The following is a 14470-nucleotide window of genomic DNA, read 5'->3' as shown; positions in this document are numbered from 1 at the left end:
ACACAGACAGGCTGGGGGTTGGGTTCTGAGCTTCTGTTTTGCTTCACTCTTTCACTTCCATTGCCGATTCCTTATTTCAGTCTCCAACCGGCCCACACCCTCGAAAGAGCAAGTCCTGTCCCACGCTAGCCTACTGTGGTATGTCCACAGAAAGCTGCCAGCTTGGGGGTGGGTGGGGGGGATACGAGGTTCTTAAGAGTGACAAAGAACCTTTGATTAATTCATGCAATTTTCCCCTGCCCCCATTATCGTTATTAGCACAATACCTGGGGCCCCCCACTCTGAGCAGGACCCCAAATACGGAACCAAGGTGCCATTTCCTTCCCAACAAGCCCGAGCCACACAGAATCTACACCCCCAAAACAGCAGAATTTTATTCTACACACGAGGCACCTCCTCATCCACAATCCAGCTTTTAACATCACCCCCCAGGAGAGGATGCCCTCCCCTGCACCTAGATGCTGGCTTCCCTAGGATGGGCAGTTGCCTTGTTGAGTATTATGGCTTCTACCTTAAACATCCCCCACCCCCACACTCGGTCCCCGCCCCCCACCTTATGTACATCTGTAGCTCTGTCTCCTGTGAGTTTTTTTGAGGTCTGCTTTCCAAGGCTTTGACCACAACATTGACACTGTGCTGGTGCGGGTCGCATGTGGCCAATCTAGCAGCTGGCCATGTGACACCATAGACAGCCACGTGCCTTGCCAACGCTAAGTTGCTCGTTGAGATCATGGAAGGTCACATGACGGGCCAGGGGCATGCTCAGCAACGTCATGGATGGCACAGGCATGCTCAACATGCGTCGATGCAGTGGAGGGCCCCGCTCAGCACACATCAATACCATGGACAGCCACGTCCCGCGATGGTGGAGCTAGTCACGTGACTGGCATAGTCATGCTTTGGAGGCATCAACGCTGCGGCCAGCCACGCGCTGAACCACACGGAGCGCATCTTGATGCCACGCGTGGTCACGTGTCGGGCACGGCCCCGCTCCACACCTGTCGCTCAGCGCACGAAAAGGGGCTTGTGGACCCTCTTGTGCCGGTTGAGCGTGGCGCTCTTGGCAAAGCTCTCCCCGCATTCCACGCAGATGTAGGGCTCGTGCCCATGGGCTTCGGCCCGGTGGCGCTCCAGCTCGGCGCTCTCGCGGAAGGCCTGGCCACACTCGGGGCAGGCCTGGCTCTGGCGGGCGGCATGGAGCCGCTGGTGCTTGAGGAGGTTGGTGCTCTGGGTGAAGCCGCGGCCGCATTCGGTGCAGCGGTGGGGGCGGGCGCCCGAGTGGGTCCGCTGGTGCTTGATGAGGTTCTTGCTCTGGGTGAAGCTCTTGCCGCACTCCCCACACTGGTAGGGCTTCTCGCCGGTGTGGATGCGCTGGTGCTGGATGAGGTTGGAGCTCCAGCTGAAGCTCTTGCCGCAGTCGCCGCAGCGGTAGGGCTTCTCGCCGGTGTGAGTGCGCCGGTGCTGCACCAGGTGCGAGTTCTGGCTGAAGCTTTTGCCACACTCGCTGCAGGTGCTGGGCCGCTCGCCGGTGTGAGTCCGCTGGTGCCGCAGCAGCTTCGACCAGTGGCTGAAGCTCTTGCCGCACTCGTTACAGATGAAGGGCCGTTGCCGGCCGGTGGCCCCGCGGTGCCGCACCACCATCCCCCCCTCTTCCTCCTGTGTGCCAGCCAATTCAACCAACTCGCTGCCATAGTCAGGGGGTGGCCCTGCCGGGCTCTCTGGCCCTCGGCCTTTGGCGCTGTTCCCGTCAGCTCTCTGGGAAGCCTTCTTCTTGGGCTTCTTGGCCAGCGGGCTGTGGGGGATGACAGTCTGGATGATCTCGTGCTGAAGCTCCTCTTCGCTCTCGCTCACGATGCCGTCGTCAGCTGGAAAGCAAAGGGGAGCCAGGGTTGGCACAAGTGCACAGCCCTGGGGCTCCGTCTGGGAAGCCAGAGCTGAGCGCTGCAGAGCAGCCCAAGGGATCGGAGGTCCTGTTGCCATTAAAATTCACAGCAACCGGGTATTTGGATTCTCCAGGCAGCTTCGAAAGTCTCCCACATAGTCCTCAGGGTGGGAGAGACAGCAGAGGCCCCAAGCTTCCCCTCAGCCCCACCCCTTCATGAGCTAGGCTGAGGTGAGAAGAGTGACCCACAAACCCCATGAGAACTGGATGGGGAAGCCTTTGGCTGGAAGTGTAGTTACAGCCCAGGACCCATGAGACATGGGAGCCAGCCACCCACCCTGTATGGAAGAGAATGGGCATGGGGGGGAGCCCAGCTGCCTCGCACCCTGAAAACAACCCTTTCTTATTCCCTTGAAAACTGGAGCACGCAGGGACCTCCCTCCTTAGCCAGCGGCACAGCATGACGCCCCCGCCCATTGCAGGTGGGATGAGTCCCTCGCCAGAGAGAGAGATCTGCACAAAGCGATGCCAAGCTTTGCCACATGCAAGGAGGATAGGAGGAGGAGAGATCCCAAGGGGAGGGCACGGAAGGATGGGGCTAGGACACCCTTTGGACGCTAGCAGTTTAATGGAGGAATTAAAGCCACCCAAGGGACCTGGGGTTCACCCTGAAGGTGGCTCCTTGAGGCACCAGCCTGCAGAGGATTCTGCACTCAGTAACCCCCGGGGCACCCTCTTCCCTTCAAATGAAAGCCACCTGGTAAGTGAAAAAGCAGGTTGTTCTGAGGGGAGGGGCCTCCCAGGAGTCTCATGAGTGACACCTGCATCCATGTAGGAAGGGCCCAGTGGTCAGGCCACTAGCCTAGGACTTGGCAGACCCAGGGGGTTTGAGTCCTTGCTCTGCCACAGCCTTCCTGTGTGACCCTGGGCCTCCGTTCCCCCTCTGAACAATGGGGATGCCTGGCCCTGCCTCAGAGGGATGTGTGAGGAGAACGCCATTGACAACTGGAAGGTGCTTAGATACAATGCGAACGGGGCCAGACAAGTACCATACATAACATGAGGAGCGCTAGGCTAGGACAGGTGGAACTAAGAGTCCCCTCCGCCCCTTGAGTCTAAGCTCCCTCCACCCACGCTTCACCGATCGGTGGCTCCTGGCTTTGTATCCGTCCTCACCTATGTAGACTCGTCTAACGATATCGGGGTCATCAGAGTCATGGAGCTCCACTACGCACGGCTCTTCTTGCTCCATTTGGAGGGGGAAGGAGACGTGAGGAGTCAGGAATCCTGCTAACGGGGGAGAGAAGAGAACACAGCCTATTAACTCTCTGCCCCACGGCAGCGTCACCATTTCTCACACCCTACAGAGCCCGTTCCCCACACATACAGCCCTTGAATCTGAGAGGAGATGGAGTTAAGCAGTAAGGCCAGGAGGGACCACTGTGGTCTCACAGCCTGATCTCCTGCAGAGCACAGGCCAGAGAACCTCAGCTAGCGAGTCCTGCCCTGAGCCCAACGACAAGTGGGTGAGTTAGAGGACACCCGAGTCTTGATTTAGAGAGACCAACTGATGAAGACCTCACCATCCCGATGAAGCTGATCCAGGGGCTCACTACCCTCTCATGTTGAAAATCCGCATCCTATTTTGACTTTGCCTTGCAGCCATCAGATTGCTGTGAATGGGAGGTGGGCATTGACCGACTGAGGCACTTCTTAGCCATCAGGTTTCCTGGAAAAATCTGCCCCTAAGTGACTTTGCCCACAGTCAGTGGCAAAGCAGGGAACGGAGCCCAGATCAGGCTGCTGCCCTGACCACTGGGCCATCCTTCCTCCCTTAAAAGGGCTACGACTGAACCCCAGTGCAAATCTAGCTCTTCCAACAGCTTCTCCTGATAGCTCAGGTTAACAGAACTGCTTCGGCAGAAGTCTAGGAAACACCCAACCCTTTGGTAAGGAGCCCGGGCAAAGCATATCACATGGGCTAGTGAGACACAAACTAACTAACCGCACTGTGGGCTAGCTCAGCTCCCGTTTAGGCGTCATTGTTTTCAGAGTTCAGGAACGCTCTTGGAGAACCCAGCCTCACTTTTGGGTGCTGAACCCCCCCAAAACCCAGCCCTGTGTGCCTAGTTCCCAGTGCTGCATCATCCCTGTTCTAAGAAGCAGGCATTGCTAGCCACAGGTAGAGTGCCTAGGCAGTGGCAATCTAGGTGCCAAGGCTGCAATTGCTCCCCAGAGCTGCCTAGGGGATTCAGACACCCCAATTCCCATTTGTTTTAGCCTAGCCTGACACTCCCATTCAGGTCCTGCCAGGGTTCCTCTAACAGGCATGTGCTGTACAGGGCATACTGAGACATCTCTGCACCATTACCTGCACTCCGAGATGTGTGGGTCAGGGTTTCCTGCGCAGGCAACACCTTGGCAATCCAAAGGCTATTTTCCCAGCTTGCCCCTGCAGCCCCCGTCTCTCTGAACAGCGTTACTGTGGCTGGATGCACCTAATGGAGAAAGCAAAGCAAGTAAAAACTCATTATTATCTTGTCATTGGCAGCACAGCAGCTTATATCCTTATCACACCCCTCTGGAGTAGGGAAGCATTAGTCTCATTGCAACTGGGGCATAGGGAGATAATACTTAGCTCTTATACAGCTCAGTGGGCTTTGCAAACGAGGTCACACCATCTTTAGCCTCATTTTACAGATGGGAAAACTGAGGCATGTAGCAGCTAAGTAACTGGCCTGAGGGGGTCAGACAGGAAGTCTGTGGCAGAGCAAGGATCTGGACCCTTATGTTTGGCGACCCAGGCTAGTGCACTAGCCACCCTTCCTCTCCTAGTCATCTACGCAAGGTGAGTCAGGAGGGACTGCACTGAAGTCTCTAGAGATACAGCAGCAGAAAACTGGGCGGGGGGGGGGGGGGAGAGGCAGAGAATCCAGCCCAGAGTTTTCACTCCCTGTTCCTAAGAACTGAAGTCAACATCTTCCACAAAGCAGCTACTGATTTTGAGGGGCCTTGGTCTTTGGGAGTCCAGCTTGAGGCCTCCCCGCTCTGTTCCAGGGGGTACAGAATATTCTGACGAGGCTTTTTCAGTAAGGTTAGATCTAGTCACTTCTCTTTGGAACACAAGACTGGAAGGAACCTCCTGAGTCACAGAGGCCAGTCCCTTGATACCGCAGGCAGCCCAATCATACAATCCTGTCCATAAACGTATCAAGCTCCAGCTTTTAAGCTAGTTAAGGTGTGTCATGGAGTGTGGGGGAGTCAGGGCCCTACACCCCCCACTTCCTGCAATTCGCCATGACTCTCAGCCAGCCAGTAAAACAGAAGGTTCATTAGATGACAGGATCACAGTCCCAAGCAGGGCTTGTAGGTACAACCAGGACCCCTCAGCCAGGTCCCTCTGGGAGGCAAGGATCTTAAACCTCAGACTTGGGGTTCCCTGCCTCTTCCCAGCCAGCCCAAAACTGAAACCAAAAATCCCTCCAGCCAGCTCTCTCCTTCTCTCTCCCTTTGTCCAGTTTCCCTCGCAAAGGTGTGGACTGGTCCCACTCCCGTTCCTGGCTCAGGTACCGTCCCTCACCTAAAGTCATTCCCTGCTCTCCCATTCTCCCATGCAGACAGTCCCAGTAAAACTAAAACGACATTCCCAGGTCAATCCAGCCCGCTCCCTACTGGGTCACAAGGTGTTAGCCTCCCGCTAGGAGTCATGGAGGGGCAATTCCAGAACCTCCCTCCTCTGACGGTTAGAAACCTTCTTCGGATCTCCAGCCAGAAGTTATTTCTGGCTACTTTCTCCCTACAAGTTGTCTTTTAAACTGAAGATTCAACCTGAAAAAAAAAAAAGAATCCCACTAATGTACGGCCATTCTTATGTTCTAATGCATCTGGGGAGAGGGAGGGGGGACAAAAGAATCCAAAAAACAGTCTCTAGGGCTAAGACCAACCTTCTTTGTACAGCACCTAGCACAATGCGGTCCTGATTTGTAACTACAGCTCCTAGGTTCTACTGCGATACCAATATTAAGTTCTTACAAGGGAAGTAGTATGTGGGGGTGGATGAGTCCTTCAGGAAATGGGGCCTGTTTTCACAGCTTTTTAAAAAAATTATTAAGTAGAAAAAATTCTTACAAAGTCACAATTTTTGTTTTAAACAGAACTAATGCTTTAGTTTTCTGTTGTTCTGGTTTGCACTGCTGGACTGTCCAGAGACCTCTCCTCCCCAGCCGAGATCACATGTCCCTATGCTCATGGCCTGTTCCTTTGCATTGTAAGGGAATGCCTGAAGGCTGAAATATACCTGTTCCTGGCAGCTTTAAGTTCCAATTTCAGCTGGGAGGTGGCAGGGACAATCCTGGTAAAGAGTAATGTCACTTGGGACAGATCTGCTGGGTTTGAGGGAGGAAAGGAGCCTGGTTTTTAGAGACTGTGAAACCAAAGGCTCACCCGGAGTGTCGCAATTGCCGACAGTTGTGCACCCAACAGAACAATTTCTTCCCCCTCCGGTAATTGATGGCAAAGTTCATAAAGGAGAACAAAGCAGTGGTGAATCACCCCTCCGGCAGGCAGGGAGACAGCTGGCAGGTCCCAGCTGATGTTAGCCACCCACTGCTCTCAAACTCGGGGGGTGGGAGCCCCGAGTCCCATCGGTGCTCAGGGGTCAGGATGGGCAGCGGGCCAGGCAGCCATGGATCACACCCACCCTCGATCACTCTCTCTCCCCCCCCCAACTGCCCAAATCAGGGCTCCCCCTCCAGCTGGCCTGATCTCGGCCCCCCCCCATTGCCCTCCAGCTGTCCGGATCTCACCCCTCTCCCCCGAGGTGCCAGGATCAGCCCCCTCATTACCTCCCTCCCGCTGCCAGATCTCACCCCCCCACCCCAAGGTACCAGGATCAGCCTCTCCCCCAATCACCCTCCAGCTGCCCGGATCTCGCCCTCCCCAGGTGCCAGGATCAGCCCCCCCATCACCCCCCAGCTGCCTGGATCTCACCCCCCCATCACTCCCCCGCCGCCCGGGTCTCGCCCACCCCCGAGGTGCCAGGATCAGCCCCCCCTTGACCCCCCAGGTGCCCGGATCTCACCCCCCTCCCGAGGTGCCCGGATCTCGCCCCGCCATCACCTCCAGCTGCCCGGATCTCGCCCCCCCCCCAGGTGCCAGGATCAGCTCCCCCATCACCCCCCAGCTGCCCGGATCTCGCCCCCCCCGAGGTGCCAGGATCAGCTCCCCCCATCACCCCCCAGCTGCCCGGATCTCGCCCCCCCCCGAGGTGCCAGGATCAGCTCCCCCCATCACCCCCCAGCTGCCCGGATCTCGCCCCCCCCGAGGTGCCAGGATCAGCCCCCCCATCACCCCCCAGCTGCCCGGATCTCGCCCCCCCCAGGTGCCAGGATCAGCCCCCCCATCACCCCCCAGCTGCCCGGATCTCGCCCCCCCCAGGTGCCAGGATCACCCCCCCATCACCCCCCAGCTGCCCGGATCTCGCCCCCCCCCCGAGGTGCCAGGATCAGCTCCCCCCATCACCCCCCAGCTGCCCGGATCTCGCCCCCCCCGAGGTGCCAGGATCAGCCCCCCCCATGACCCCCCAGCTGCCCGGATCTCGCCCCCCCCAGGTGCCAGGATCACCCCCCCATCACCCTCCAGCTGCCCGGATCTCGCCCCCCCCAGGTGCCAGGATCACCCCCCCATCACCCTCCAGCTGCCCGGACCTCGCCCCCCCCCATATCACCCTCCAGCTGCCCGGATCTCGCCCCCCCCCGAGGTGCCAGGATCAGCTCCCCCCATCACCCCCCCGCAGCCCGGGTCTCGCCCCCCCCCCCGAGGTGCCAGGATCAGCTCCCCCCATCACCCCCCAGCTGCCCGGACCTCGCCCCCCCCCATATCACCCTCCAGCTGCCCGGATCTCGCCCCCCCCCGAGGTGCCAGGATCAGCTCCCCCCATCACCCCCCCGCAGCCCGGGTCTCGCCCCCCCCGAGGTGCCAGGATCAGCCCCCCCATTATCCCCCAGCTGCCCGGATCTCGCCCCCCCCCGAGGTGCCAGGATCAGGCCCCCCCCGCTGCCCGGATCAGGACCCCCCACTGCCCGCCCCCTGCTCGGCTCGCTCCCCGGATCGGGGCCCCCCGCTCACCGCTCGGCCCGGGGTCTCCAGCGCAGCCGGGCTCGGGCGCCGCCAGCTGCGGGGGCTGCTGGGAACAGGAAGGTCCCTGCGCGGCCCCCCGCCCCCCCCCCCGCGTTTCCTGGAGAGCTCTAGGCACGGGCGGAGCCGCGGCTCTATGGTGGGGGGAGGGGTCAGGCGCCGCTCCGCGGTCACGGCGGGGGGGGGTCAGGCTCCCCTCCATGGCGGGGGGGGGGGTCAGGCTCCGCTCGGGGGGGGCGGGGTCAGGCTCCCCTCCATGGCGGGGGGGGGTCAGGCTCCCCTCCATGGCGGGGGGGGGTCACTCACAGAAGACACAAAGGGGCATTAAAGACCCAGCTTCCCTCATCTCCCACCCCCCCCGCCCCCATCTCACAATGACTCGCACCCCTCCGCCAACTGGCCCCCAACTCCCACCCACCACCTCTCCTGCCCCCCCAGCCCCCACCAATCGGGCCCCAACTCCTCCTGAAAAAACAATCTCCACCCCTAATATATGGGCCTGGACAACCCCAGCCAGCTCCCTAGGAAGTGCCAGGCCGAATCGGACCATCTAGCCCAGTGTCCTAACCTCGGCCAGTGCCAGGTGCCCCAGAGGACGGTGTGTGTGGGATTATCTGCCCCCCAGTTTTAGGTCTCTTCCTGGCCTCTAATCAAGCTCTGGGTTTAATATGCTCACCACAATTTCAATTGTCAACTCTTCTTAGTCCCAGAAATGTTCCAGCCCTTTCAGCATCTTGCTAATTTCTTGTGGCAATGAGTTCTGCAGGCTAACGAGGCGGCATGTGGGGAAAGTATTTCCTCTGCTTAGTCCTGAATTCATCCCTCTTTTGTGTTACTAAAAGTGTCCCCTTGTTTATGTATCATGAGACAGGGAGAACAAAAGCGCCGGATCTACCTCCCAGTGACAATCATGCGATGTTTGCACAAAGATTGGGATCTGGCTCAACTCCACGGTCACTATAAAGTGCTCTGTGCTTTACAGTCACATGCAGGACTCCTCAGTGGGGGGAAAATCTGCTGCTATTTCGACCTTTTGCTTCTCTTCCTTCTCCATTGTCCTTCCTCTTTTTCTTTCTCTCCCTGTCTAATTCCTTTCTTCCCTCTGGATCTTCCTCTCTGCAGCAAATCTCAATCCTCCCACTGGGTTTAACCCCACCCCCCTTTGACATCCCATCTGGTCTAATACTCAGCAATGAAGCGTTAACATTGACATTTTAAATGACTCATCATTAGGCACCAGTGTCAACACCCAAACGTTATGAATGGAGGATGGGAGGGTTACACTCTTTAGAGCCAATGTTTCAGGCTGCCTGCAGACATCACGACATCGGGTTAAATTTCTCATCTTGAACAAAGTGTATCTTCACACTCATCAGAGCTAGAAACTTAATGTTTGTGGTTAACACAAAAACAGAGATCCTTAACATGGCTCACATGAACATAAGCATACCAGGCTAGCCTGGCCTGGACCATGGGGCAGGTGTCCAACACCCTTACCTTAAATCACTACAGAGAAATTTTTGATTGTGAAAGCAATTAGGGTGTTGGGTTGCAACTTTTTGGGTGGGGGTGCTTCTCAGCCTCCTCCCACCTTAAAATCAGGTTGCACATAGGTTGTGTGATGTTATGAGTGTAATATAATATCTCACTGAAAGGTGACAGGGCCAGAAAGAGTTAATTACCTCACAGACCAACCTGACCCATGGCCCAACTTTAGAAACTGGTTAGGAAGATCTGTAAATGAACAGAGCTTTGAAATGCAAGTCTGCCTTGTTAGAGGCAGGTGTTTGCTCAGGTCTTGGGATGTCAGCAAACAAGTCTTGTCTATTGCTATAGCTTTGATTCAAAGATCAAAAAGGAATATTAACATTTAGGAAGATACTTGAGTGAAATAGTATTATTGTCTCTATGTCTCTTTGAAGGTTGTGGTAACCTGTATCTGAACTGTTTCATGGATAAGTTACCCTGTGCTAAGTGCCAGGATGTTTGGGAGAAGGAGAGTTAAGCCTATTGTTTTCTCAGGCCAAAAGGTTGCTGGAAATGTATAAGAACCCTGGGACACAATTCTGCTTCATCTCAGATCTGCTTTGGGTTTCAAGAAGGGGAAACCTTAAGCCACAAGGATTGGGATCCCCAGTCACTGACTGGAGAATATGGATGAAGTGGGTATTTGCCCACGAAAGCTTATGCTCCAAAACATCTGTTAGTCTATAAGGTGCCACAGGATTCTTTGCTGCTTTTACAGATCCAGACAAATGAAATTAATAGGCAGCAGGTTTAAAACAAACAGAAGGAAGTTTGTTTGTTGTGTTTTTTTTTCCCCCACACAACACACAGTCAAGCTGTGGAATTCTTTGCCAGAGGATGTTGTGAAGGCCAAGATTACAACAGGGTTCAAAAAAGAACTAGATGAGTTCATGGAGGATCAGTCCATCAATGGCCCAGTATGGCCGTTCTTATGTTCTTATACAGGTATGATGTACCTGTATAAGAACGGCCATACTGGGTCAGACCAAAGGTACATCTAACCCAGTATCCTGTCTTCCGACAGTGGCCAGTACCAGGTACCACAAAGGAAATGAACAGAATAGGGAATCATCGAATGATCCATCCCCTGGCACGCATTCCCAGCTGCTGGCAAACAGAGGCTCGGGACACCATCCCTGCCCATCCTGGCTAATAGCCATTGATGGACCGATCCTCCATGAACTCATCTACATAATTGTATTGGTACAAAAAACAGTGTAGACCAGGCTCATGTTTGCATGATAATCACCATTTTCCAGTTGCTCAGACCTTTAAGATGAAATCATCCCGGTCCAATTCATTTTTTTTTTTTTTTTAGGAACAGTTTAGCAAAGCCAGTTCAGGCATTTGTGAAGAGGATGAGAAGGGACAATAAGGTACTTTTCCCACTAGGAAAAAAGAAAGTACTCCTTCGTTATTTAGTTTTGGAAGCATTAGTACTTTGGACTTTGGGGCAGAAATTTGCACTGCAGTTGTTTTCTGAGATGCACAACATGAGAAGATCCAGGATTTGTGGGCTCGATACAGAAATGACTGGGAAGGTTTCAGCGCTGCCATGATATTACCTGCAGCTCTCGCTGTCTCAGGTTGGAGTCGAACGCTGAGCGCTAGAGATCTGCGGCCTGACCCAAACCTGATGGGAAAAGTGTCAGGTTCAGGATGTCTCTAAAAACAACCCTACCTTCTCGGGGTCAGGTCAGGTCATCTCTGATCATCTCCTTCTGCTGGTTGACACAGCAGTGGCCCTGTGCCCTACTCCTGCCAGCCAACACCACCTTGCTGAGCACTGCAGAGGGAGCGTGCCAACTACCCTCCCTGGGCTGGCTGCCACTGCGGACAGATGGTGGGTGCTGGGCATGGGGAATGAGAAGCTCCCACTGTCCCAATCCCAGGGATGACGCAGCAGCGGTGCTGACACAGGTTTTGGGGGGGAAGTATCAGGTTTGGGTCGGTTCGGTTCTCGATTCTCGGCTTTAAAATTAGGCTCAAGCAGACTCAGAACCAGAGATGGTTGGAAAAGGTTTGGGCAGGAGATTTCTAATACTTCTGGTTTTTCCTCCAAACTTTCTAACAATATTTTTGGTTTAAAAAAGCTGCATATTTGGGGGGGGGGAGGGGAGAATCTGGTTGCGGGGAAGAGAATTCAGTTTTCAAAATCCAAATATTTTAACCAAAAAAAGGTCAATTCCTGTTTTTTTTGTTTTGATTCCTCTTACACAACAAAGAGCCAGAAACGTTTGATCCAAAATCACTTTTTGGCAGTGAAAATTTACATTTCAGTCCTAAAAAGTTTTTTTAAAAAAGTTCTGATGATTAAAAAAAAAAAAATTCAGCCAGCTCAACGCAGCACCTGTGAATGATTCCTTCTGAAAGTCACACTCCTTTTCAAGACGGATCAGCACCAACTCTAAGGGCCAGATTCTCAGAGGAACATGACACGCGGGTTACCACGTACCCTTGCCATAAGAATCTTAGCACGTTACATCAGTAGATTTCAAAGCACTCTACAAAAGAGAGATTCCCCATTGATAGGTGGGCAAACTGAGGCACAGAGCAATGAAATGAGTTGCCAAAGGTCATTCAGCAGCCCAAGGGCAGAGCTGAGAATGCAACCCCACCTTTCCTCAGGCCACCTTTATGCACGATGGGAGCAATTAAAATAAAGAAGTACCAGACCATATATTTTAAGCCCTTTACAGTTCACTTGCAAGCAGCCAGGGCTTTGCATTCGCATATAATCAGCATCCAAGACACTGGAGATACAGGCTCTAGCCCCCTCCCTGCCACTGAACTCCTGCTTGACCTTGGGCAAGTCACCCTCCCCCCGTGCCTCGATTTCCCCTCCACCCTTGCTCTGTTTAGGGCTCTTTGGGGCAGGGACTGCCCATGCGGGGCCCACCCAGCCCTGCTCTCCGTTGGACCCGCTAGGCGTTACCGTAACCCGTTTAAACAATCACTCTGAGTTTTATAAGACCAAAGAATTTCTTCCGCCTGCAGTAACTGATTGCAAGGCGAACAACGCTACGGTGAATCATCCCCAGCAAGGTGCGGCTGGGTCTGGTTGGTCCCAGGTGACAGCCACCCACCGATCTCAAAGCCAGGGGGGCTGGTGAGCCGGGGTATCTGCAGCCGCAGCCCCCCTCCCCGCAGCCTGGATCGTCCCCTCTCTCCATCCCCAGCAACGCGCTAGGCTCCGGCTCCCGCTCCCCGTTCTTGGCTCCGATCCCCCCCATCCCAGCCACGCCTTGCCTTGCCTCGCCTCTGCTGCTGGTTTCTGCCCCTCCCCGGGGCTGCCTCTCCCTGCGCCTTCCCAACTCACCGCTCCAGCTGGGGAGAACAATCGATTCAGGGTGTCTCCACTGGGGCTGGGGATCCAGGAGCTCCCAGCAGACCGCAGGGTTAAATGGGTGGCTGGGAACAGGAAGGTCCCTCCTCAATCCAGTCCCCCCGGCTGTGCTGCCTCTGATCGCTGGGACTGGCAGCTCTTGGGGCAGATCCCTTAAGTCACTGGTTGGGGGAATTAACTATTTACTGTGGGATAAAGCGGGGCTGGGGCGCGCCTAAGGTGGGGCGTGAAATCTGCAGAGCAGCTTACATCATCGCTGGATCGTGAAGCAACCCCCTAGCGTTAAAACTCCTGCCTGTTTCCACTGAAAGTCCCTATTCCGGTTGCATAGAATTTGCACACTCCTTGGGTTGACATTTGCCAGGGCCGGGCTTGGCCCAAGGGTGAATTTCTTAGAGAAGATTTAGCGAAAGTGGGGCAGGGGGTTGTTAGCGCGAGGGAGCGGAGGTAAAACACTTTTCTAGCCAGGAAAAAATGCCACCACCCCAAACACTGGGGATTTAAAAAAAAATGGTTTGAAATCTGACCTAATAATTTCCACATGCAAATGCAATAACGCTTTAAACACCTTATCCCGGAACTATATTATGGTGCAGGTGGGAGCAATAGGCTAGTTAAGGCCCTCAATTTGCAAAGAATTTCTTTTAATTGAGTTGTTTTTTTTTATTTGTATTACCATAGGGTGCAGGAGCCCCTTCATAGGCCAGGACTGCACTAGCTATTAGGTGCATTATGGCAGCACCTAGGAGTCCTGGTCAGGAACCAAGGCCACATTATGCTGGGCACTGTACGTTATTTATTAGGTGTATCATGGTAATGAGTAGAAGGCCCAGTCGTGGACCACGACCCCACTGTGCAAGGTGCTGTATGAACACAAAACAAAGAGATGATCCCTGTCCATCTATGTATTAAGACAAGAGGCACCAGATGAGGGAATGCAGCAGCCTAACTGTGGTTGAGTTTAATACCATGACTCGTTGTCATAAAGTTAAGCACAAGCCTAAGGGCTTGTGAGATCAGTTTCTGACTCAGGTATTGGTATTGGCCCCCACTGGCATAGTACTGGGGCACGGCACACTCTGCAATGATCTTCCCACCTCTTCTGGAAAGCACGGCTATTGTTGGTGTTTTACAGGTGGGGAACTGGAGGCACAGAGAGGCTAAGGGACTTGCTCAAGGTCATACAGGGAGTCTATGGCAGAGTGGGGAATTGATCGCAGGTTTTCTCAGGCCTAAGCTACTGCTCTAACCACTACACCATCCTTCCTTTCAAGCTGGAAGTAGAGGGTTCTGCTTCACAGGAGCGTTGAAAACAGTGGTTAAAGTAGGTGCGTGGGTAGGGAAGGGTTTGCCAGGGGTCACAAACCCCAAACCAGGTCACTAAGGGGCACACTTTAAGCACTGTCTGACCAGTCAACTTCTCGTAGGTCCTGCTAGAATTCCCTATCCTTTTTTTCCAGGTCACTTTAAGCACAGGATAAACCTCTGTTTTGTGAAATCAGCACTGCCAAATCCATGTGTTCAAAAATCATGGTTCAGGCCTGAAAAATCATGAGATAACATTTTTTTTTTGCAGGTTC

The 14470-nt window shown here is 54.5% G+C and overlaps 1 protein-coding gene across 1 annotated transcript in view; it reads right to left on the bottom strand.

Annotated features, from left to right (window-relative positions):
* Nucleotides 1–350: 350 nt before the first annotated feature.
* The window catches only part of LOC115647630, a 35423-nt gene continuing 21303 nt past the window's right edge, over nucleotides 351–14470 (bottom strand). Inside the window, exons 6-9 of the mRNA XM_030554329.1 lie at nucleotides 6326–6495; nucleotides 4254–4380; nucleotides 3059–3172; nucleotides 351–1865 (exon numbers count right to left, since the gene is read on the bottom strand). Coding sequence (XP_030410189.1) covers nucleotides 1006–1865; nucleotides 3059–3172; nucleotides 4254–4380; nucleotides 6326–6495 — 1271 coding nt within the window. The 3' untranslated portion in view covers nucleotides 351–1005. The remainder of the gene's footprint in view (nucleotides 1866–3058; nucleotides 3173–4253; nucleotides 4381–6325; nucleotides 6496–14470) is intronic.

Source organism: Gopherus evgoodei, chromosome 3 (assembly GCF_007399415.2).
Source record: "Gopherus evgoodei ecotype Sinaloan lineage chromosome 3, rGopEvg1_v1.p, whole genome shotgun sequence".
NCBI classification, from domain to species: Eukaryota; Metazoa; Chordata; order Testudines; family Testudinidae; genus Gopherus; species Gopherus evgoodei.
The sequence above is the reverse complement of the archived record's forward strand: the minus strand, read 5'-3'. Positions and strand labels throughout refer to the sequence as shown.